The sequence below is a fragment of the Seriola lalandi genome, unplaced genomic scaffold, assembly GCF_002814215.2.
Source record: "Seriola lalandi dorsalis isolate HSWRI2012SDOR001 ecotype SW California unplaced genomic scaffold, Sedor1 jcf7180002054139, whole genome shotgun sequence".
Taxonomy (NCBI): Eukaryota; Metazoa; Chordata; class Actinopteri; order Carangiformes; family Carangidae; genus Seriola; species Seriola lalandi.
In genome coordinates, this window is record NW_019524692.1 from 272,855 (window position 1) to 296,900 (window position 24,046).

Sequence of the window (24,046 nt, forward strand, 5' to 3'; positions counted from 1 at the left end):
CCCACCCCCTCCTAACGTGACAGGACAACAGCTTTTTTCATGCGACTGCTCTGACCACTCCTCAGCACTACTAACAGAACTACTATCTGTGTTCTGACTAACTACTTCTGTTATCAGTCTATACCTCCTCCCTGAATGACACAGCACATGAATCTCGTTTTCTCAGTGACACAAACAGAGAGAAAAATGAATGTAATTGTGAGGTATGAGGTGTGAGGTACTAAATGTGTAATTAAAAATATAAACTCTGAGCTAATATATGAGGCAAAAGAAAAAGGAAAGTCGAAATGCATGGGCAGCAGATATAAAGCAGACGACAGCGAAGCATTTTTCCTGAAAGCTCACATCCCGTTTGTCACACCACTTCCTTCTATCAGACAATGCTAAGTCCCTTTGTTACCATAGGTCCTCTTTTTTGATATATCCATGAATCTAACGTTTAAATTACAAAACAACATTGTGATTTTAGTGCTGTAGCGCTCGTGCTGTACATTCTTGCCCATTCCCGTGACATCTCTCCTGACCTTACTTGTACCACAATAGTGTCTTTTTTGTCTCCCCCTCAGGAGGGGTTTTGTGCTGGTGCGAACATGCAGGTCAGCACTTGTCTTTTTGAATGGCGCTTCTTGTCAGAGTGTAAGGCTGCTGTAAATTAAAACCATCATCAGACGGATCCACTGAACAGGGAAATCCCATTGGCCCGTCTGAAAAAGATCCAGACAAAAGGCATCAAAAAGCCTGAGTATGCGGGGAGGTGTAAGAGCTTAGTGAGTGAGGCGATGACGTGTTTGAGCTAATTCATTTCACTCACTTGACTCCTTCATTGACCACTACACCTTTTTACCCATTCACAAAAAATCATTGACTACGCAGTGCAGTAAAATCAGTTTTGATTTAATCTGCATTTTATGTAAATTCAAAAACTGCCAAAACTGCAAAAAAAAACATATCACCCTTTAAAATGTCTAGTCACCCATAAAGTTTCGGTTTTATTTGCTGAGGTTCCTGTCCCCACTCCAGTACGATGGAGGTAAATGGAGTTTCTCTTGCACTGAACAAAGCACTGGGAAAGTACATCTGAAATACTGAAGAAGAGTTGAACATGTTGAAATGTTGGAACAACTTTCTATTGAGGAAATAGTCCCACTGAGAATCTTAAAATGTAGTTTTTCAATGCTCTGAGCAGAACAAATAAAATATTTTCACTTCCATTGTGTTGAGGCGACAGGACATGTTTCATTCATGAACGTCTCAAAACCACTACAGGTCAGAGAAACCACCTGTGCTCTAAAGCTGAAAGGATTAGCTTATTAATCATTAGTCCTTTGAAAGAAAATTAACTGGCAACCATTCTGATAATTGATTATTTGTTTAAGTCATTTGTTAAGCAAAAAGATTAAAAATCCACAGGAACCAGTTTCTCAAATGTGAATATTTGCTAGTTTCTCTTGTTTTTTATGATTGTGAACTCAACATCTTTGTATTTTTGACTGTTGGTATGACAAAAACAGCAATTTGAATATGTTGGGCTTCGGCTTCAGGAAATAATAATGGGAATTTTAGATTAAACAATCAATCGGTTATTAAAGAAAATAACTGTCTGCAGCCTTACAGTTCTCGTTTGATGGAATAATTCTACCAGGTTTTCTGTGTGTTAAATACTTGACAGAGAAAAATTTAAGCAATTCGATAAAAGCGACCACTAACTAACAAAAACAACACAACCTAAAACGATCTTATGGTCTTAAAACTAAACTAACTAACCATGACAAGACAAAGTTTGGAGAAAATACTAGTTTTGTTACCGGGGTGGAATGACCCTTTATGTGCTACATTCATCTTACCAAAGACAACAAGGATAAAGAGTAAGGTAGCCACTCCTGCTGTGATGTAGAACATGACGCTGATGTGGTGAGCCAGCTCATCCATGTCGTCCACATTAGGCACCAGGATGGGAGGCACCAGGAAGCCAATGGCGATGCCCAGCTGTGAGGCAATGAAAACACATATAACACAAGTTAAGGACAGAACACAGGTGAGTTGAGTAAAAACAGCAAGGGAACACACCAAGAGGTACATTCATGTTTTTACAGTGACATTAAATGGCTTAAAAAGATTCTGCTTTTAACAACACTGCTGCTACATACTGACTGAATGGTACCACAGCCTGTGTATTTAGAGGCCATTTTTGTATATTATAGCGATGTCATTTTTACTCTTCACCATTATTAGTTTGTTACTGGTTCAGATGCAAATTGGACATGCAACTTTAAAACCTAAATCATCTTTAAAGGAACACATCTTGATTTAAATTATTTAAATTATTTGATTAAAGTTCAATTTTAATGATTAAAATTAATTATTTCAACTGAATTTCAATCATCAACAATTTTTCTTACAATATCTCTCATCTGTAACTTGCAGCTCAATCAAACACCAAATACAAGTTATTGCCCAAGAGAAAACCAACTCAGATAACCATAATAATTATTATATTAGCTACCACCTCACATTGCTATATGAACATATTTCAACAGCATCCATGTCATCTGACTAATTAACACAGAATTTCAAGATTGGGACCAAAAGTTTTTACATTTAAACCTCTAAACCGACCGAGTCTGATGACCAGGTTTCAGCAAACAGTTAACATGATTCTCTCAGGCCTCTCACACTGAGACACTACAAGTCGTATGTGACTCTGGCATCCAGTGCAGCCCTGCACAATCTACAGACAGCTGTCGGACAGTTCATGCCTCTCTACGTGTCGCCAGCTGCAGAAAGCAGAAGTTAAAAGGTGAGTGATCACATATTCAGACAAACCTGGTTTCCCAGAACTCCTATGGAACAGGCAGTGGAAACCTCTTTCTCTCCAAACCACACTGAGGCGAGGTAAGAAGGAATGCCAAGGACAAACACCGTGGCTACTGAGCACACAAACTGGCCCAAAAAGGTGACTGGGAACAGATTGGGACTTGCACTACCAATTTTTATCCACGCGCCAATGCAGTTAAAGGCTGAACCAACGAGGACGACATCCCGGATGCCCCTGTTTTCCAGAAGCCACAGGACGGGCAGAATAAGTGGGATATAAGTGAGCAGATATATCATGGCCAACCAGTCGATGGCCAGGGAGTCAATGTTGTAAAAGCGCATGAAAATGTTGCTAATAATGCCGTACTGGAGCCACATGAAGGCATTGCTGGCTGAGACGGCGCTGAAGAGAAACAGCATGACCCAGCGACGATGGTAAAGTTTGGTCTCAGGCTTCGGGGCCAGCTCTGCACGGTCACCTTGCAAAGCCTCGACGTCTAACCGGGAACCAACGGGTCCTGGACTCCACTGCAGCGAAGCGAGGCCTGGAGCGAGATTCTTTGCAGCCTTGGACCGCGGCCATTCCTCGCCACTGAGTTCAGAATTTGCATGGTTGCCTTTCAAAGTATTGTTTTGTGGCATTTCAACTGTCCTAAAGCGGGGCCCTGGAACGTGAGAGGTGAGAGGTCTTAAGCTTTCGCAGCTTGTGTCCTAACAGCTTGCTGTCCTGTGTGCAAACTGCTTGTTGTAGAAAGATGCCAGAGAGTGAGCACAGCTGGGGCTACTTAATGCTTTCACCAGCGTCCTCAGTCCATTCACAACTCAGTGCATGTGACAGCATTGAGCCTCCATACCGCATGTCCACATATTTATTACCTTCAGTCCTGTCATGTGATGTTAATATAGGAAATCTTCCAATTCTGTCTAAACCACTCCCACCAACTCAGACCCTGTTTTACCTCTTTAGTTAACGGTCCAAATAGCAGTTACCCCAGAAAACTAAAACAGAGATATTTCTCCGATGAACTTTAATGAAGTCTCTCTCATTTGAACGTGAGGAAGATTTTGTTGCTGCAAGAGGTTAATGTTTCCAGGTCTTTGTTCTTGTTAACCTACAGATCCCTGTACTGTACTGTACTGTACTGTACTGATGCAAAGGATATTCTTTAAGTCACCCTTCCTGTAGTCATTTCATATATTTATTTATAGATATATATATAATGCATATATGCCGTTGTGTTATTTGATAAATGTATAACTTTTTTCTTTTCAACCGTGCCTGAAATGATCCGCTCTCTCAGCCTTTGAAGACACTACGAAAGAGAGGACATGAATGTGGCAACGAAGCCTTCAATGTGATGTCTTTAGACTTCCTTCTTGCAGGAGGGTGTGATATGACGACATGTGCTAATACAAAAGCGGTTTGGATGCTTTAAAATAACCTACGACACAACCAAACTGAGGCCTCATCTATTCCGAACAGTTCAGACACAAATGACAGAAAAGCGCTTCTTGTGTTAAGAGAATAAACTCCGACATCTCAACATGTCAACGTGTGTTCTATGTCATTAGGAGTAGTGTAAAGGAAGGTTTGAATAGTGTTAAATCTTTCTTTTAGGTGCCTCAACACATGCTCCCGAAGATTTGAAGGAAGTCTGCAAGTGTTTGTTCTTCCTCACTGAGACTCCATCCACAAACCCGATTCGTGCTCTAGGACGCAAGCAGCAAATTTCCCAGCACTAAGTGATGACTTTTCAGTGACATTTCCTTGGAGTTGATGTTGAGTTGACTCAAGTGTTGTTTGCTCAAAACTGTGGGCTTATATTAACGGTGGCATGATGCTGATCTTTGTGATCCCGTCTGCTTATTTGGTTGCTCATGAAAAACGCAGCTGCTACTCATCTAAACAGAAAAGCAGCACATTGATGGTTTTTCTTTAGTGTGGATACATTTTCCTAAAAGCCAAATGTGCATCACCATGTAGAGGATTTTGTGTGTGGCTTATGTGGAGTGACAGGTCGCAGTCAGAGAATGTGGTGGTCGAAAGTTGAGAAACTATTTTCATGGGTGATTTACAATACATTCACAATACTATGATCTGCCTTGGCTTAATAAATAAATAAAACTATTCAACTCAAAGGCTGGTTAATTTTAATCTTCTGGTTAGATACTGTCCTTTATCTATCTATCTATCTATCTCAGTACTGGAAGAAGCTTGTGTCTTATGTAATTTTTCCAATTCTTTTTTAGGTCTTCCCTGGGACCACGACCATAATCTGTGCAAAAGCAGCCGTGCCCAGATCTGCTAACAGCCTCATATTTTTCAGTGTGTCACTGACATAATGCCATTAACTTGATGAATTTGAATTTTTCCTGGCAGCTATACCGACCTGAGCATGCTCCATCTTGTAACTTGGATATTTTATTAGTTTTTCTTTCAAACATCTTATCCTATAGTTTCTGTTTGTTTGTTTGTTTGTTTGTTTGTGTGTTTGTTTTGTTTTTGAAGAACTCTTTCTGTGATTACTGCTATTTCTCCTTCTCTGTTTCTCATATTGTATATTGTGTTTCAGAGGTTTGAATGAATGAATTACAGCCATGGCTGAGGGCAAGTATAAGCACTGACCACCTGAGAACCTGTTCACAGTAGTACATATATGCCTCTTCTTGCATGCTGTAGCTGCATCGCTGTGTGTTGCTCCCATTCATTCTCTCATATTCTTAGCTAACAATGTTGTGCCTTGGACGCACAAGAGATGCACTGTGGTCGCCTGAACGTGCGTAATTACGCAAACGAGATGTGCCAAATAGATGTGGGAATGTCCAAATGATTAGTGGTTAGTGGAGCTCTTAAATATAGGTTAAATCGGTGATCAAGTAGGTGAAGGGCTAACTTGACCTACTTACTGAACAGAGGACTCTCTTTGCCTCACAGCCTACCTGATTCCCGAAGACTCCGATGGAGCAGGCCGTGGACACTTCCTCTGAACCGAACCACACCGACGCGATTCTCGACGGCATCCCGAGGATGAACACCTGCGCCAACGAGCAGGAGAACTGCCCCAGAAAGGTGACGGCGAACAGGTTGGGTTTGACGCTGGCCACTTTGATCCATGTCCCGGCACAGTTAAGCGCAGTGGCTACCAGCGCGATGACCCGGAGCCCCTTCTTGTCCAGCAGCCAGGTTACAGGGAAGATGAAGGGAATGTATGTCAGCATGTAGATCATAGACATCCAGTCTATGGTGAAGGTGTCCACGTTGTAGAACTTCATGAAAATGTTGTTGATGATCCCGTACTGTATCCATTGGAAGGAGTTGCAGAGTGAATAAGAGCTGAACAGGAGGACAATCATCCACCGGCGTTTGTACAGGCGGGTAGGTTGCGGCGCTTCGTGACCGTCCTGCTCACCCTGATAGTCGGCGCGCTGCGCCGCGTCACCCGCCTCCAGCTTGACATTGTTCTCCAAGTCCGCTCTAGTTTGATCCTCGTGAAGTTTAGTGTCTCCTAACGCTGGTTTCTCGCTCATATTAAACTGGTGTTTTCGATATACTCATGGAGTATAAAGTTTACACCTAACTGCTCTGGTTAAAGCACTTCAAACTAAGCTGAGAGGCTGAAACTCGCTCTGTTTCATGGGTGAACAGTCAACGCTTTATAGGCCTACAACTTCATGTTTTCAGCTTAAAGGAGAAGTTCAACTCAAACGTTATGTTTCAAATCTCCAGTCCATTGATTTGAACAGTTAATAAGCAAGTAGTGAAGACTCTACAACTTGCAGTTTGAGCGGCACTCTCGGATCCATAAATTCATTTCCTCCCAAGGTTGAAGTTACTGGAGAAGTCGAGCTTACGCCTAAAGCCTGTGCTGTTGAAATAATTTGGAGTTACAGATAACTTTGTGGGTGAATATGATCCTCTCAGGTCGAGTTTACCGAGTGTTAACACGTGTAGGAGCGCCTGCTGTGACCCTCCACCCGGACCTAAAAACCGCTTTGGGATCTTGAAATAAATCGGTCAACTGAGGAACAAGGGCGGAGTTTCCTTGACGGGTGTTTGTGGCGTCTGAACAGCCTGTAACAGTGAGACATCAGACGCTGTTACACTCACAAACCTCCAGTTACAGCTGCTATTCATTACCTGACATGTTAGCTGCATGTCTGTCGAAGAATTTATAAAATAAGCCCTTTGTAACCACTTTATTACAACTTCACCTCCTAGTTGAAAACATTGCAAACATTGTAAACAGGTCTTTTATTTGGACCAGTCATTGTGGAATCAGTGAAATGAAAAGGACACAAAAAGCCTCAGCTGTGTTGAAGAACAAAATAATAATAATTCATACCCACATAGAACACGCCATGGATGATTATTTTTGTGCTTTATAACATAAGCTACTGTAACTTTGTCTTTCATACAAGTAAACAGTGCCATCTAGAGACTCTCTCAGCAGAGAAAAAAAACACCTAGGTGGTTTGTCACATGTCCCCTGTTATCAGCATCAGTGCAGACCTCACACATCCTGCTGTCCTGACAAAGAAAAAACCCTGCATAAAAGGCATGACCAACAAGCCTCTGAAGGTCAGAAAAGATCACCCATAAAGGCATCACATTTAATAAATATCTCTGCTGGGTCTCCTCACTGAAAAAAGCAAGTACACAAGACCTTTTGGATACCCATTCTTCACAGCCAGTCATTTCTTTTCTTGTTCTTTTTCTTTTTCTTTTTTTTCTTTTTTTTTTTTGGTACATCTGAGCCCATTTAGGATATCGATGTTTACATTCTGCTTGTCCACAATCAAATCTGTCAAAACAAAAAAGCTCCTGAGCAATGTCTATCCACATTTATACGCTGAAACACACAATAACACAAGAAACTCTAAACATGACAGGGTGACAAAGGTCGTCTCCATGACACCGAAAATAAGCAATTTACAAAAAAAAAAAAAAAAAGAAAATCAACTGAGTCACCTGAACATACAGTAAGTCGGTTATTTCACCCAATGTAAACATAGACTGGTGGATACTTCTAGCCATCGAGTTCACACACAGATCACTGATATCAATCAGATAAAAGCAAAGAGATGAGGAGAAGCAAAAAATAAATAGTTTTGAATACTGCTCGTTACAGTTTGAGCTCCGTACTGTCACTGTTTGGGAGACACATCAGCCTGTCATGCTCCTCCTGGATCAGTTTTGAACAATGGTTAACATTTATAGACACATCTCCAGTAAGTCTCTCTCCGTTGAGGTCAGTCATCTGTTTTCGCGGCTCGTCTTCGGCCGTCCCATTAGTCAAGTCAGGTCAGTGCTGGTAGTGTGGTACAGCGATGTGCTGGTGGTGGTAGCTGCTGTGATGAGGAGGGTAGAGGAGGTCAGGGGTCTGGGGAGCCAGGCCGGTGCACAGAGGTTCGTGGCTGCTCAGCACGGACGACAGGTACTTGGCCTCCTCCGTCAGCTGCTTCACCTCCTTCCTCAGGGCCGCGTTCTCCTTCTCCAGGTTCTCACTCTCCTGCGGAAAAACACAAGGACGGGATGAGTTTATAAGTGATAAAGTGATACATCCATTAACTCCTGTTTTCCTGTTACAGGCATGTGTTTTTTAACACGCTGTAACCACAAATTAAAGTTTATTTGACCCCTGTTCATTTTCTAAAGCGTATTACAGTCGATTTGTAATCTGTTTGAATGAGTCTCCTCTGTGGACGCCATTGTTTTCCAGTCAGTCAGCTGGTCCACCACTTTGATCCAGACTGAAATGTCTCAACAGCTATTGTGCGGATTGAAAGATTATACAGAGGTTCATGGCCCCCTGAGGCCTACATGCATAGTTGTGATTTTGAGGGATCCCCTGAACTTTCATCTGGTGCCATCATCACATCAAATTTTAAATTTGCCCAGTACATCTCCATCAGCCTCATTAGCACTGCGTGTAGAGCTGAATAGCAAATGTTAGCATGCTAAGATGTTAACTGAGGCTGCTGACATGGCAAACATTACACCTGCTAGGTATCAGTATGTTAGCATTGTCATTGTGGGCATGTTGGGCTGCTGATGCTGGCATTTAGCTGTGGTTAGTCTTACTGAGCTGCAGACTCTCGGTCTTGTTTCCAAATTCATGGCAGCCATAAGTTTACATCAACATGCAGATAGGTGATCTGTGGTGGCACACAGTGTGTATTAACTCAATAATAATAAAAAGTAAACAGTGGATGTAGTTTGCCATGATGGACTTCCTCTCTCAAGCAAGTTTCTGCAAGTCAGTTTTTCTGTTGTAGAATAACTATATGTAGAGCAGACATACTGGGGGTAAAAAAAGCATATCACAAAAATAAAAGTATAGTATCCTTTGTAAAATAGTTGGCAGTCATGTAGAATAAAATGTTCTTTGCTAAAACAGATGTATGCTACTTTCCTTTTCCTGAGTTAGTTTATGATCAGCAAGATTATTTTCACTGTCAAACTAGACTTTCAATTTTATTGATCTCATTTTTCTTTCTCTACTGAAATGAGCAAAGACCAAAGGCTGTCTGGGGGTTTGTAAAAACACATCAGAAATCAGATTCGTAATAAAGTATAAAAGAAATTGTTGTAAACATGTTCCAAAACAGCAGCATTGTTGTTTACATTAACGTTTGATTAAAGATTCAAACTTAAACCTCACAATATGAACCGCCTGCACCTCAAAAGCTGCCATTCTGACATTTTGAATGATGTCAGTAGATTTTCCAAAACAAGATTTCTCTGTGATCATCAATTTTGAGGTGTAGAGCAAACTGTTGTTTTTTTTATTTTTTATTTTTTATGTGTGTGTGCGTGTGTGTGTGTGTGTGTGTGTGTGTGTGTGTGTGTGTGTGAGTGGGAATAGCAGGGGAGAAATCTTCCACTTGGGTAATTAAAAGGTCATCATACTGTGGCCAAAAGATTACAATGCTGGGTCCTTACTGTCACAGAACCTTTGGGCAAACCCCTGCTCTTGCGTCACTTAGCCAAATACAGCCCACTACACTTTACAAGAAGTGACAGCCTTTTTCTCCCCTCCTGCCCACAACGTATAATTTCAAGCTCATTTACACAGAAGAAAAAAAGAAAATACTACTGAAGAAACAGGAAATGGGCCACAGTGTCATAAAGAGGGAAAATTCGCCTTCCTGTTTATCTAGTGAGACGACGAAAGTAAAACCACAGAATGTGTGCTGCAGTGTTCTCTGTGACAAGCTTTAAAGAGATCGATAAAATACACCGTACTTCTTGGGAAGGATTCTCACATATTCAAATCAGTTACGCTGGATGCACTGCCTACAATGTGGCCTTTCTGAATGTCAAACTCTTTTTCAGTTCATCTGATAAAGTTCACAGAAACAGCTGCTCTGAAAGCATCGTGGTGAAAGAGTGCGGTGCAGCACAAACCATCTTTTCTCGAACAAGGAAGTCACACATGGAGGGGCTACATGGTCAGTGTGTTGATATACGGGTTGATATAAAAGGTGACAGCATTTGCAGTTAGTGTGTGAAGTTACATTCAAAAGATAATTACATAATTTTGTTCATAGACCCGCTGCACACACAGGTTGAGGACACTGAACATCTGAATAGAAAGTGAAAAATTTGCAGCTTCTCATTGAAAAATATCTGCAAATCCAGATCCGTGGAGGTCGAACAGAAGAGTTTGCACTCTTTCTTAAGCTTCATAAAGAGTTGGTGAATAACGGACTCATCTTGTGTCAAGTCAAACAAGTAAAAGCTGAAGCGACAGAGTCATATCTTTACACCGACTACCAGTTATCACACGAAACGAGAGGCATGAAAGGATAATGGTGAGAAATGAGCAGAGCGGCGAACCCGAACAGCACTCACTATCATCAGAATTAGCTCTACAGTCTCTGGTGCTGGATTCAGCTGCGATAGGGAGTGATTGCCCACACGTGCTAATTTATTCCTTAAGCTTCTGCAAACACACAGAGCGGCGTCCAAGTGTGCAGCCCAACAGAAGCTATGACACATCGCCACATGGTCAGGTAGCATTTTGTAAATATAGTACAAATCCATTCCCAGAGGCTTCTAAAAGTGCTGCATGGAAACCATCGCACACAGCCACTGTTTGTTTATGTCCACGTATCATGGAGTTATATTGGAAATTGATCAGTTGGCGTGGCCTTCAGGCTGCACAAACGCCGTTGTTTACTTTAACATTATTCACGGATATAACATGATATCTGAAATCTAGCAAGAGTAACTTTCACTCCACGCCTCTATTATTTTGCAAGGGTGTCCTAACTAATGCTACATCTGCTAAACACCCCTCTGCATGTACCTTCTATTTGAAACCAGCATAGCATTACGATCACACTATCACAAAATGACACTTTTCTGAGCTAGAAAATTTGGCGTGCAAGCTTTGTTTGTACTAAATATCACACAGTGATTAATATCGTTGCTGTTTTGGCTTGTGTCTCTTTGGCAAATGTAAGAGGTCAGTGTTAAATTGTTTTGGTGTGCGAGTGTGGTGTGTAGAGCAGAGAAAGGTCTCCTCACCAAGTGTAGGCTGTCAGCTTTCTGGGTTTGCCTCATCCTGCTCTTCTGAGCAGCAATCCTGTTCTTCTCTCTCCGCATCACTTTCTTCACATCATCTGAGGAGCTCTAACAAAACAGAGATGCTTGAAAGTCAGAGTGTGTGTGTGTGTGTGTGTGTGTGTGTGTGTGTGTGTGTGTGTGTGAAGTTCCACAGATGTGAAGTGGTAAACTGACAGTTTTGACACAGGGAGTTTCCTGAATCTGAAAAAGCGAATTTACGTAGAAGCTTGTTGATGAAGATGAAGGTGCTGGCCCTCACCGGTGGGTCTATGTGTGAATGGAAATGTCGTCTTGATTAATGACAGTTTGACAGAAGATGGGCTTAACATTACACCTAACGTGAAGGGCTGGGTCAGGGAGTGGCTGACTCATCGGTTAGGTATAACGCACACCCTGTTTCATGTCCTGATCACTCGATTTTCTTGGTATCGTAATAACTAATCCTTTTCAAAATGCTGAGTCAGTTGTACATCAAAGAGATAACAAATTAATTATCTAACGTCATCTCAACTGTCTGTTAACGCATTGCTAAAAGAAACGAAGAAAAGAATCAAAAACAGCTGATGCTGCTGGAAATTGGCTCCATCTGTATACAGTGATGCTTCCAGCTTGTAGCATGTGAAATAACATTTGATTGTGTTATGTCCAGAATGGTTCTTGAGCAAGAAAAAGGAGTAACAATGTTCTAGAGGCTGGCACACGTGAATCTCGATAGCACTGAGGATGATGGGCAGCGTCTCACATGCACAGAGAACTACAGCACATAGTGTACACACATACTGCAATTCACAAAAGCCTACACTTGAGGCGAGTCATGCCTCCAGCCCATGTGTGCATGTGAAACACCCCGAGAAACTGTGAAAAGAGCCAGCAGAGACAGAGCCAGAGCCACTGATGACGGGCTGTACTGCTGCCCAACAGATATGCAAGAAAGACTGCGTCTAATCCAAGGTTTAGGAGAAAGATGAAGCGTTTAATTCACAGGACTTGTAGTTAAAATGTTGTCCAGAAAGCTTTAACTACAACACGTATGAGCCTTCAGTGAAAATAGCAGGTAACCCAGAGAACGTAAATGGAAGTGCACACTTACCGGCCTGCTTCCAGGTGACGGGGACTTGTAACTTGTGTCATTGCTGTCAGAGCCCTGAGCCATAGCCAACCGTGGCGACTGAAACCGTGTGTCTTTGTCCACTTCTGCTTTGTGTTTTTGAGTATGTGTGTGTGCGGTATGTGGTGTGTGTGTGAGAGAGAGGGAGAGGGAGAGAGAGAGAGAGAGAGAGAGAGTCTGTGTAGCAGAACGAGTTGCTGAGAAGAACTTAAGTTTACCATTAATGAGTAATGAGTCTCCTTCTTCCCTCTTTTCTTTCCCTTTCTGTCACTCCTCCTTCTCTTTCACTCTCGCACATGCTCTCTTCCTTCATCTGTCTCTCTCTCTCTCTCTCTCTCTCTCTCTCTCTCTCTCTCTCTCACTCGCCCCCCCACCCCCCCTCTCTGACACACATACACTGAGACTAGCTGTCTGCCTAATTAGCTGCATCTGATGTGGTTTCTGGTAAGAATCTGGGTAAGTTGCATTAAACTGGAAGTCACATGTCTGATGGAAAGTTAAGGCACATAAGGTAATCTTGTAAACTCCAGAGAAATAACATATTGAGGGTTTATGTAGCAATATGAATAAACATGGGTGGATATTACCAGTCTCAGAAGAAAAAGTTTCAAATAGTTACCCCACTGACTACATGTAAAAAGTTCATGTAGAAACTAATGTTTGGTAAAGCCAATTAAACCACAAACCACAATTGAAAAAATGAATTACTTTAAATAATAATAATAACAAAAAAAACCTAAAAGAAAACTCAGTTTTCACTGATTATGTGTATGTATGTATAAGAGTGTTTGTGTTTGTGTGTGTGTGTGTGGGGGGGGGTATGTCTGGGTGCAATTGTGTTTGATGGACTTTATGGGTATTCCCTCTTCCTCTTTTTTTAGCAGCCACATAACAATATCATGGTTTCGACTAAATCCTCAAGGGACAGTGCATCCCTAAACTCCACATGGATGACTGGGTTGTGAATATTTACACAAGCTTCGTGGTAATTTCCAGACCTGTACCACGCTGTTTTGCTTGCGACACGCCATCTGCAATAAGGTGAGGCAATGTCGAGGGCCTGGGCATTGAGAAATGCACAAGGGGCTCCCCATTGTCTTGCACTCTCAATGACTGTGACGATGTTGAATCATGGGGAATATTCTAGAAAATGTACATTTTGAGGAGGTTAAATTCACTGAATGCACACAGTGGTGGTGGGGGAGGGTGACATACGGGAAATAAATAAAATTTTCTGTTCTCAAACAGTGACTTTAGGGACTTTGTGCGTGTTTGATACATACTAATGCTTTTACGTGCGACAAAATCCACATAAGAATCAGGGGGTGACAGCTCTAAAGCTGCTGTAACCTTTACTCATGTATTATTTTCTTGTTTGCCCCCATCACAAGGTAGCATTTGGTGGTGCGAGAACTAGATTTTCTTGTGAGAAAAAAAAAAAAAAAGAAAGAATCAGGACCAAAACAGCTTTGCTTGGCAGAACAGTCCTCCCACACAAAAACATGTTCTACCATCACAGGAATTTTGAAGAGCTTGGGCAAGGGCAGACATTTCTAATACTTGGCATTTAAAGCCGTCCAAAAGAGTTGAATGTGTAAAAAGAAAAGAGAGAACGGAGAGGAAAGCTGATTAGTCAAATTCTGCTTTAACCAGGACACAGAAAACAATACAGTACAAATATAGAGTGTGGGGAAAAAGAAAAAAGAAACAAGGGTATGTCTTTGACTTAATGTGGCCCAATTTCTGAACTGAGTTTATCTCTAAACCTTAAATGACCTTAAAGTGCAGGGGGGGGTCAGTGGGGTCACAACGCTTTAAAATGCTGAGATCATTTCAAAATATCTGCAGATGTCTGTAATTCTCTTTTGTTTGTTTGTCATTTTGATTTTGTCAGTGAAATGTCGGTGCATATGCAATCTAGCTCTTTAGCATTTTAAGTCTTGATCGCTCAGAAGCAATGAAAGGCTTGATTGTGACTTATCAGTGGTCTAAGCAGGCGCCCCATGTGTAGAGGCTACAGTCCTCGCTGCAGTTGGCCCCGGTTCGAGTCCCGCATCAGACAACCTTTGCTGCATGTCATTCCCCATTTCCTGTCTCTCTACTGTACTATCAAATAAAGGCATAAAAAGCCCCAAAAATATACTTAAAAAAGAAAATAGAGGTCAAGTAGATGCAACGGTTGAGAAATGCAGTTTACATTCATTTTAACCAGCACTATCAATGGGAGTTACACTTCTTCTTAAGACCTCACTTATTTGGAAAAACCCCCAAAGGGCCATTTATTTAGATAGCAGACTGAGATGCCCTCTCTTGTGGTCTTTCTTCCTTGGAAATGTCCGTGGGAGGTTTCTGATAAGCACCAAATTACTGAGGGAAAGCGAAGAATCGTGTAGATGCTGATGACCGTAAAAATAACAGCACTGACAAGATAACTGTGAGTTTGCTGAACATGAGTAAATATTCATCGCAAAACAAAGGCCATTCATGAGTCATTATAGCCAATGTGTAAAGTCCAGTCAGTGGAAAGTTGACTTTTGTTTCCTCCTCCAGACCTCACAAATAGTGTTCTGGTGATCTGAAGCTAACCCGTCAAATACAGCTAAATTGATAGTTTACTTTAAAAACTTTCCTTGGCCAATATGTGGACATTACATGGAACTGGAGCTGAAATTATGGTCATTATATTGTCACTTAGTGTCATTTGTGGTTGACCTTAAATGTCACCTGTGCATCTGGGAAACAACATGGTGGTAAATTTCCACCCTTACAGAGTTTCATTATAGGTTTAGAAAGATACCTGAGGTTGTGCTGCATATGGAAATCATTTCAAACAGGCTCATTTCAGATTTCGAAGCCACAGAAGTTATTCCGAAATGTTGTGTTCTTTGCATGATGCATCAATTTAGATGTGAGGCAACATCTCCTCATCAACTGAGAAAATCCACAAATTCGGTCCAAAAACAATCCATTTTACAGTCTGTAATTCTATCACAATTCAATCACCATGGACAGATCCTAAAGTCACACATCAAGATTTGATCTCTCTGATGGCATCAGCTGCTGGGAACTGACACTTTCAGTATGCCTGATAATGAACAATCGCATCTCTATTCCAGGGAAGGACAAGCAAATCTGTCTAATTTTACAAAAAGGAAGAAATGACTGTAAGTGATGGAGAGCTGCGATGTTAACGGCTTAAATTAACACATTTGTACTGGTGACTGGCACTGTTTATTACTTGAATTAACCTTTTCAAACATGATGTATTGAATGTGAACACACACAAGACAACTATCTGATTCTTGTATAATACTGATTATCAGCTGTGGAAAAATTATACTGACTGTAGGTTGTTACAGTGTCACATTTAAGTCGAATAAACACATCAACGTTCAAGGATAAAAGCCTGAAGTGTTTACCTTTCATGTGCAGCATATCTTAACAGCAGTAACAGTGGTCTGTTTGCAGCTTTAAATTAGCGCCACCTGCAGGACATGAGAAGCATTGTGTGGCTGGTGTAGTAGCTGCTGGCCTCCAGGTGGAGGTGGTGTCGAGCAGCGGCTTTGTGCAGGTTTGGATGGGGACAAGAAGATGAAGAAGTGGCGAAGAAGCTGCTGTGTGATGTACAAATATAATATGTGAGTGTGTGTTGTGATAGTAGTGTATTGGTGAGTGTAAAAAGACTGGGTCCCGCTGTATTACTCAGGCTGCACTACAGCGTCTATTCACAGGCGCGATCCCACTACTGAGCGGCACGGGGGCTTTGACCTGCTCCGTTTCCGACCTGGACCGGTGCACCCCTCCTTAGGCGACCTGGTGGTCCCGGGCTCCCCCAGGAGCACCATATCGATACCGAACTTAGTGCGGACACCCGATCGGCATAGTCCGCTGCAGCTCAGAGCTCCTGAGCTCAAACGCTCCGCCAGCCTCAGCCTCCCAGTAGCTTGGATTACAGGCGCGCGCCACCGCACCCGGCGAGAAACTCTCACACTCACAGGGCTTTTGACTCTGACTAACGTGACGTCATCACGGAGCACGCAGCAGCAGCGTCAAGTGGTGGTGAATGAACCTGCGGCTGCAGTGAAGAAGGCTGCTCAATCACCGATAAGGCAACATAATATTATTGACAGTAAATGGCAGATTAATTCAGTCACGTGACTGATGAAGCCTAATGACAGAATACCTGAGTTTAGGTAATACTTAATGTGTCGATGTGGCTAAAAATTGTCTAAACCATTTATAACAGTTCAACCTGCTGCCTGTATTTAAAATCAAGCTTCCTGATATCTCTGCTGATGAAGCAGGTGTTTTATTCACTCTCTTCCCAGTGTTTTCTTTTGATGTTAATTTATTATTATTATTATTATTTATTATTATTATTATTATCATAGAATGAAATGAGGCAAGAAGCGTCTTTTTCTTGTCTGTTCTTGTCAAAAATCACACGAATTGAAGGGAAATGACTTGAATTTAGTTTCAGCAATAATCCAGTTAACTAGAAATTTTAATTTCTGAAGGAATTGCGGTGGGAATCCTGGTTTCTGCATAAGCTGAAGCTAAACTGCGTTCCTGGCATGAATTAGTATGAAGAAGCGGTTGAAGTAGTGACGGGATAAAGGGTAATGGGATGAAGAATGCAAACTATACAGTAAGCAGTGAAAAAAGCAACAAACATATGAGTCGATTGTGAGTTGAAGTTGGACTCTTCATCACACGTGTCTGGAAAGTTTGATGAACTGGATGAGTGATGTAATAAAAAATAGCAAAACAATAACTGAATGTGCAACTCATCTACTCTACATGACAATTTTAGATGATAAAAGACTTTATAACGTCAGTACTCATACATTATAGGGCTTTATAGAGCCATGTGTAGTACAGGATCTCACCTCAAAAAGATCAACATTGGCTGTCTGGGTCGACTCCAGGGGCTGCTTGCTTGACGCCCTCTTGGACCGGCACCAACCTGCAAGCTAGCTTTGTTTTCATAGCAATCCCACCTAATTACCAGATGGATTGCACTTTTACACTTTGATTTTGGTATTACACACACACGCACGCACACACACACACACCAGCAAAAAAGTTAATTGCTATAGAGTAGGCCCGATGTTATACGTTATTAGTGGGTGTGAAAAAATACATTTGGGACATTTTCTATATTTGAGCAGTTGTTCATAAGCGGCTTTATTTTCACATTTTAGTAGAATGACACAATCACAGTATACAACTGCAGTGCTTAAGGCTTCTCATCTCAAATAAAGCCTAACTGGATGTGTTCATAGATGGAAAACACATCATGACTTTATAAATGAGGCCACTCACACAGAATATTCATAAAAAGGGTTTTATCAGTGCAGTATCATCTCACGGTTTATCAATAGGGAACACCTGCATCATTTTTCAATGGTAACAGTGAATCAAATCCTTTGAGTTTACTTGAAGAAAATACATCACACATACAGCATTTTCGTTTTAATATAACTGCAAAATTCTTTTTTAAATTTTTTGTGCTTCATCACCTGCTATGTGCTACTGCATGTGATTCATACCTGAGCTTATCCTTGAATAGAGAACAAAAGCTCCACCAAACAGCCAACAACTTTCCTCATTGACTTGGTCATAACTTGAAAAAAAAAAAAAAAGAAAAGAAAAAAAAAGATAAAGATGCCAATGAACCACACAGTAAAGCCCATTAGACAAATGATGAGAAGAGATACATGTAAAGTTCACTGTGAAGTATTTAATGTTTGGAGAGCATCAGCAAAAACCTGACTGTTCATCTTACAAAACACTTTTCTTAAAAATCAATCTGAACAATACAATAAAATAAAACAAAAACAACAGTCAAACCTAAGACTGAAAATTCATAGACACAAATCCAGAACATCTTCCATAGCTTCCCATGTTGACCACTCGACTTCTGTCGGACTCCCTGGACTTAATTAGCTGTGAGAGAGAAAGACACAAGGTGTTTAGCAGGTGCAATAAATGCATCTTTATTTTTATTACTATAATTTTACAATTAGGATGAGAATATTCAACTACAAAAACAAACCAGATATAGATGACATTACCTAAACTACAGCTTTTGTTTAAATGTTTAATTGGGTGAAACCCCCTCATACACTAGCTGAGCATAATCCTTATGGTCTGATGCAGATTCCATGATGCAGGGGATACTACACTTATCCACAAGCTACAAACTCCGACCGTATGGAATTTTTCTATCATGCGGCTTTCACTTTGCGTTGTCTCCATCTGTTCACCTGCTCTGTGTTTTTGTCCACTTCAGTGCGTGTCTCGGAGGCACGGATGTGGTTGGGTGGTAGAAGGTACATCCGGCTCGTTTACACTGCGCCGCAAAGCGACAAGGCTGTAGGTGAGAGGAAAGACATTTAGAATAGCTAAGAATTAAAGTAAAACACCAGCTTTTAAAAATTTAAAAACACTTTCCCTCACACAAAATCCTATATGTATTAAAATCCTATTATGCAATCAAAGCTCCACAACCGCACTTCAGAATATTTTACCTTGGGATGGTAAAACGGGCAGTCCATCTTCTTGCACTCGGGGAAGAAGCGACACACACTAGTGGTTTGCACTGGCTGCACTGCTGTGAACACAAATAATCCAGTTAGACATGTAGACTGGAAATGAACAAACTGCAGATAACTGCTAGAATTTAGCTAAAATCTGCTTTATAATGGCTCTTGATGGTGATACAATGAGAGGGAGAGCACCTGGCTTTGGCGGAGGAGCAACTGTGCCTCTGCGGCTGACATGAGTGAAGGGACAGTCTGGCTTAGTACACCTGGCATCGTATTTACAGTTAGGATGTATGAAAAGGCATTTATCCCCAAACTTGCAGTTGGGAAAGGTCCTTCAAAAAAAGAGACGCATAAAATCATGAAGACTGAGTTTGAGTGAGAGCAACGCAATATAATTATAAAAAAAACAAACTATTAACGTTTTACTAACAACATTACTCACTTGCACTGTGTGGTAGGGTGATGGTACAGACACTCATCACCACTTTTACAAACTGGCCAGAACTTGCAGCGTTCCATAACTTTCTGTTTCTTTAAAGGGACGTCCTCATCCACCATCACATCATCTATCAAAAGAGGACAGAATGTAAAGAGATGTGACTAGGACATTTTGTAAGTGTGTTTTGAAAAGTGCCATAGATAAAGTTAGTTATTATCATTATTGAAGTATGATACTAAAATACATGTAAGACTCAGACAAGACCACACACCCCCTTCTGATGATGTGACCACTCCCTGTAGTCTTTGAAGGATGCTGACTTTGGGCTCCCTATTGACGTGGACTGTTGCCTCAGTGACTTTTGTGGGCGGCCTCACGTCATCCAGCTCCATTTCACATTCGGCAAGGTTCCCCAGCGGGCTCGGTACCCCATCTAACGTCACTATGAACTTAGGGCTGGCAGAGTCACCCCTCTCCTTACTAGTGTGAGAGACAGAGATCCACAGAGAGGAGAGGACAAAATAAAACACACAACAATTCAGCATTCAAGGACACCAAATGTGCCAAAAGCACATACATACTGTGTGTGTGTGTGTGTGTGTGTGTGTGTGTGTGTGTGTGTGTGTGTGTGTGTGTGTACCTGGCCTGGACAGTGCGTGGTAAAGCAGACTGGACTTCCCCTTTGACCTGAAGACGCTGCTGAGATCTGTTCTGAGATTCTTCCAGTTGAGGTCGACTCATTATGAAGGAGCGGGTATCAAATGTCTTTGCTTCACTGCCCGCGGCAACCTCCACACTTACAGCTACATCACAAACGCAGTGTAATGCATCACTGAAGACAATCTATTAAGCATCTTCTGGGATGTTTATCATCAGTAACTGCTTTGAAATGTTCCTTTAAAAGTTGGTGTAAACGTTTTTAAGAAGAAACTTTGAAACTTCAAAAAGGACTCACCATAGTCACTCTGCTCTTGTCCATCATTGCTCTCTGCTAAGTCCAACTGGAGGCGTGAAGCTAAAGATCTCACTGGAGCTGGAACATAACATCAAGCACCAAAAAAGATAAACAAAACAACACATAAAAAATAAGTTCAGATTTTGTTCCTCCACTAAATTTCTGATCTAAAAAACACAAAAACCATCACAATGTTCCTGAATTTTGGATGTTAATTCACTTGAAATGATGAATGAATCAGTAGCTACCGCCTCTTTCTATTTGCATTACTGCATATTAAAAGATTATATGAGATTTCTTGGTTATCCTTATACTGAAAACATGTATGTATGTTAAACTGTGATTCTGGCTTTTGTATGGCTGGGTGTTTAAAGCAGTGCTCAGCAAAATTCTACTCTTCACAAACCAGTTGTTCTTGAAGGAGGCAGCTCAGCAGAGGTGTAGGCCTGCACCCTGGGGGCCAGACTGTGGAGGTGCTCCTGGACCAGCTGGATGGCTGCCGTCATCTCCTCACTGCTGGCCAAGCGAGTACGAGGGGCCACAGGAACAGTCTGCCTCTGTGGTACTGTGTGGTGGTGGTGGAGGAGGGGGATCAGTGTAAGAAAGTCATAATGACAGCTGAGATAACTGGGGCCTCAAGCACAGAATGTTCATGATTACATGTCTGGCAGGGGGAAACATACTTGTGGGGTAGGCAGTAGTTTTGGTGATTGAGTCTTGAGCCTCAGAGATGGCCTTGAGTATCAGATTCCTGTTGGCTTGCTTGGCTGGAGGGAGAGTAGGTCTGAAAGAAAACAGAGCAGCACAATTAATCAAATATTAATCTCGATCACAAGACTGGCTACCCACAATTAAATTGACACGGGTACTCATAGAAAACTCCACTGCGTATCAAATCAAGCGGTTTCTTAAACTAAATGCCAGCCACCAGGGGGCAATTGAGTTTTGGCTTCACTTTTAGGGATCTGAACTGCAGCTGCAGGTTGCACGTGCAGCGGAAATTCAGACAACAGGGAGCAGCCAAGCGATACAAAAATCAGACGTCTAGAGCAGAAGGCAAGGAGCTAGTCATTCGAAGCGGATCACCATTCATTGTTTCGAAGCATTTCAGATTTAGGGTAAATGATGTTAAGCAAGAAAAAGAGTGCATGAGGCTTGTCTGTGCCGCAAAGCAGCAAAACTAACTTGTTCAACCACCACAAAAAAACGACATAATTGTGATTTCATTATCGGATTATCATTTTGGCCGTAGTCGCGCAGCCTTAAAAAACAGCAAGCCAAGCAATGAATGTGAACTGTCTGGGTTTCTCTTCTTTTCCTGTACATAAACACTGCAAGAAAACAGGCTTGTGTTCTGCACAGACAGGCAGCCCAATGAAAAACAGATAAAAGACAAAGTCAGTGCCAGCTTGTCTTTTTTTCATACCATACTAAGTGACAGTGATAGTCATATCACAACTACTGCAGTAAAATAAGTTCAGTTTCATATGGATTCCAACTGAACACAAATGCCAAGCACAAATCACATTTGTTTTGTGGTTATTAACAGTAAATTGCAATCCTGACTTGACCTCTAATTACACAATGCATACCATATAACCTTCCAAAATATCATATGAGCTGTTACACTGACTTGCGTTCTGGTTTGGAGGGCAGGGACACTCTACTGGACAGGCCTCTTCCTCCATAGTTTGAATCTTCCTCTTCCACATCATCACTGTCCTCGTCTGCCGCTCGGTTCACTCGCACCACTGAACTCGCTACTGGCGCCTTACGTTTCCGTGACAACTCCTCCTGCTGAACAACGTATGCCGAACATCATTAATATTATTATTATTATTATTATTATGAATCTTTGCATGTACCTGTGTGACATTTTGTCAAGGAAAAGTGAGCATCATGAGCAAAGATAATTAGTGCAGTCATCTGATTGAAACAAATCCTACATCATCCTGCTTTGAAAAGAGGACCGACTATGCTCACATGGAATCACAGTACCTTACTGGATCCGCTTCTGGAGGTTCTGCTGCTTCTGCTTTCCTGCTGCCTGGTGTGAGAGGATCCTTCTACGGGCCGACACGTGTCCACAGAGCTAACTGATGTGAATTTGCTCTGACCCGCTCTGTAGATTTCAGCTGTGGGTCTACCAGCGTTGCTACGTGTTCGACCATGGTTGCTGCCTATTTCTACAGGGTCCTCAGCGATGAGGTCATCATCCATCTCTGGTTTGATGTCGATAACAGCCTCCGAGGGGAACGGCTCTATGAGGGGTTTCACAGTGGAAGTAAGCCGAGAAGAACTCTTCTCTAAGGTCCCCCTCCTGATGACAAACAGATATAGATATATTAGTGTTTTTCATTTGCAGTATCTGGCATGTGTGCTGAGGATGACGAATTAAAACAACCCAGCTTTGATACATTCAGCACAAAGACACTTCTACTTCTGAGGCACCTGCTTTCATGGGCAGAACTGGACACACGTGCTTCAGTCCTATCGAAGTGAGAGCTGGACACCGTCAACACCTTCAACTCCTCTGTCCTGCTTTCTTCACTTACAGATGACCGGCTCTTCCCTGCCACAGTACTGCTGTCAGACTGGAGCTGATGCTTGAGGGATGCAGGCTCTAAAACAACCATGCAGACAAGTAGGAGAAGAAAACGTGAGCTGCACAAAATTTCCAAGGCTACATATGCTGATAAACCATCATAGCGTCATACAGTGTTAAATGCATCCAACAGAGACTTACCAACTGCAACAGATCGTAATTTCTCCAGGACACCATGCAGCCTAGAAGAAATCAACAAGTTCATGTTATGGAGAAAGATAAAATACACACTGAGCATAACTGTATCTATAATGTTTGGTGCAAGCAGTGCATGCTCTTAGTAAGTAAAATATAATAATAACAGAATTACTGTGATCGTACCAGGCTGTGAACTTAACAGTGTTGTTTCCGAGGAAAAGCGAGAGATCGTCAGCCATCTGTTGAGAGGTTTTCTTGTTTGCCACCATCACCATAATGTAGTCAGGAAGCTCCTCGTCTAAATTGGCAAAGAGAAGAAACTCATACAGCAAGTAACCAAGCAGCTGTTGTCTCTGACAACAACATACGCATTTTAATCACTTACCAATATATGCACCGAGCTCTTGAAGCTTGCCCTTGATGGCAGCCTGCAACAGACCAAGAGTAACGTTACAGTACGGCTGATATTAAAGGGTTACTTAATAACTAGCAACGTGGTCTGACGTTACAGGAGTTAATTTAAGGATCAACCAAAGAACTGCTAACACGTCTGCCTGCTGAATAACTTTTCAGGTGATGCTTCAAACCGCTCCTCGGCCTTGTAAATAAAAACCTCGTTACCATTACGCTTAACTGACATGCTAATGTAGCTAGCTAATGTTAGCTACAAACCTCTGTGGTACGCTAGCGTTAACCGTTAACCAAGTCCGGATCAAACCACTCATACTCAGCCCATGGTGTCACTCACTCTTATTTTCTTGCTGATCTCTGTCCCGATTTCCATGCTTGTGATTTTATTCAAGCCAAGCAGGTCATTAAACAAACAACTGACCACGGCTAACCACCGGGGACAAATATGACGTA

At 41.8% G+C, this 24,046-nt stretch overlaps 3 protein-coding genes and 1 non-coding gene across 6 annotated transcripts in view; all 4 read right to left on the bottom strand.

The window, feature by feature from the left end:
• The window catches only part of flvcr2b (FLVCR choline and putative heme transporter 2b), a 20,408-nt gene extending 13,555 nt beyond the window's left edge, over window positions 1–6,853 (bottom strand). For both annotated transcript variants that reach the window (XR_015437077.1, XM_023403488.2), the window contains exons 1-2: window positions 5,755–6,853; window positions 1,845–1,986 (exon numbers count right to left, since the gene is read on the bottom strand). Coding sequence is in view for 1 of the 2 variants with exons in the window: in XM_023403488.2 (XP_023259256.1) it covers window positions 1,845–1,986; window positions 5,755–6,342 (730 nt within the window). In the remaining variant the exon portion in view is untranslated. The remainder of the gene's footprint in view (window positions 1–1,844; window positions 1,987–5,754) is intronic.
• A 198-nt stretch (window positions 6,854–7,051) lies between these two features.
• Window positions 7,052–12,730, bottom strand: batf (basic leucine zipper transcription factor, ATF-like). Its single transcript, XM_023403489.2, has 3 exons — window positions 12,477–12,730; window positions 11,348–11,452; window positions 7,052–8,324 (listed from the first exon to the last, which is right to left on the bottom strand). The coding sequence occupies exons 1-3, from the start codon at window positions 12,537–12,539 to the stop codon at window positions 8,118–8,120; spliced, it is 375 nt and encodes a 124-aa protein (XP_023259257.1). The 5' UTR covers window positions 12,540–12,730; the 3' UTR covers window positions 7,052–8,117.
• Window positions 12,731–16,171: 3,441 nt separating this feature from the next.
• Window positions 16,172–16,470, bottom strand: LOC147819285 (signal recognition particle RNA). The gene has a single exon (XR_015437082.1).
• A 1,357-nt stretch (window positions 16,471–17,827) lies between these two features.
• On the bottom strand, window positions 17,828–24,046 carry zc3h14 (zinc finger CCCH-type containing 14). Of its 2 annotated transcripts, none has more exons than XM_023403501.2 (17): window positions 23,931–24,046; window positions 23,568–23,610; window positions 23,366–23,480; window positions 23,186–23,226; window positions 22,891–23,062; window positions 22,438–22,759; window positions 22,073–22,236; window positions 21,123–21,223; window positions 20,846–21,004; window positions 20,440–20,517; window positions 20,125–20,287; window positions 19,756–19,964; window positions 19,488–19,611; window positions 19,238–19,377; window positions 19,028–19,107; window positions 18,764–18,870; window positions 17,828–18,443 (listed from the first exon to the last, which is right to left on the bottom strand). In XM_023403501.2, exons 1-17 carry the CDS (start codon window positions 23,964–23,966, stop codon window positions 18,440–18,442), a joined length of 2,058 nt encoding a protein of 685 aa, XP_023259269.1. In that variant the 5' UTR covers window positions 23,967–24,046; the 3' UTR covers window positions 17,828–18,439. The 2 variants fall into 2 exon arrangements, with proteins under 2 accessions (XP_023259269.1, XP_023259268.1); XM_023403500.2 differs by having other exon boundaries at window positions 19,028–19,110.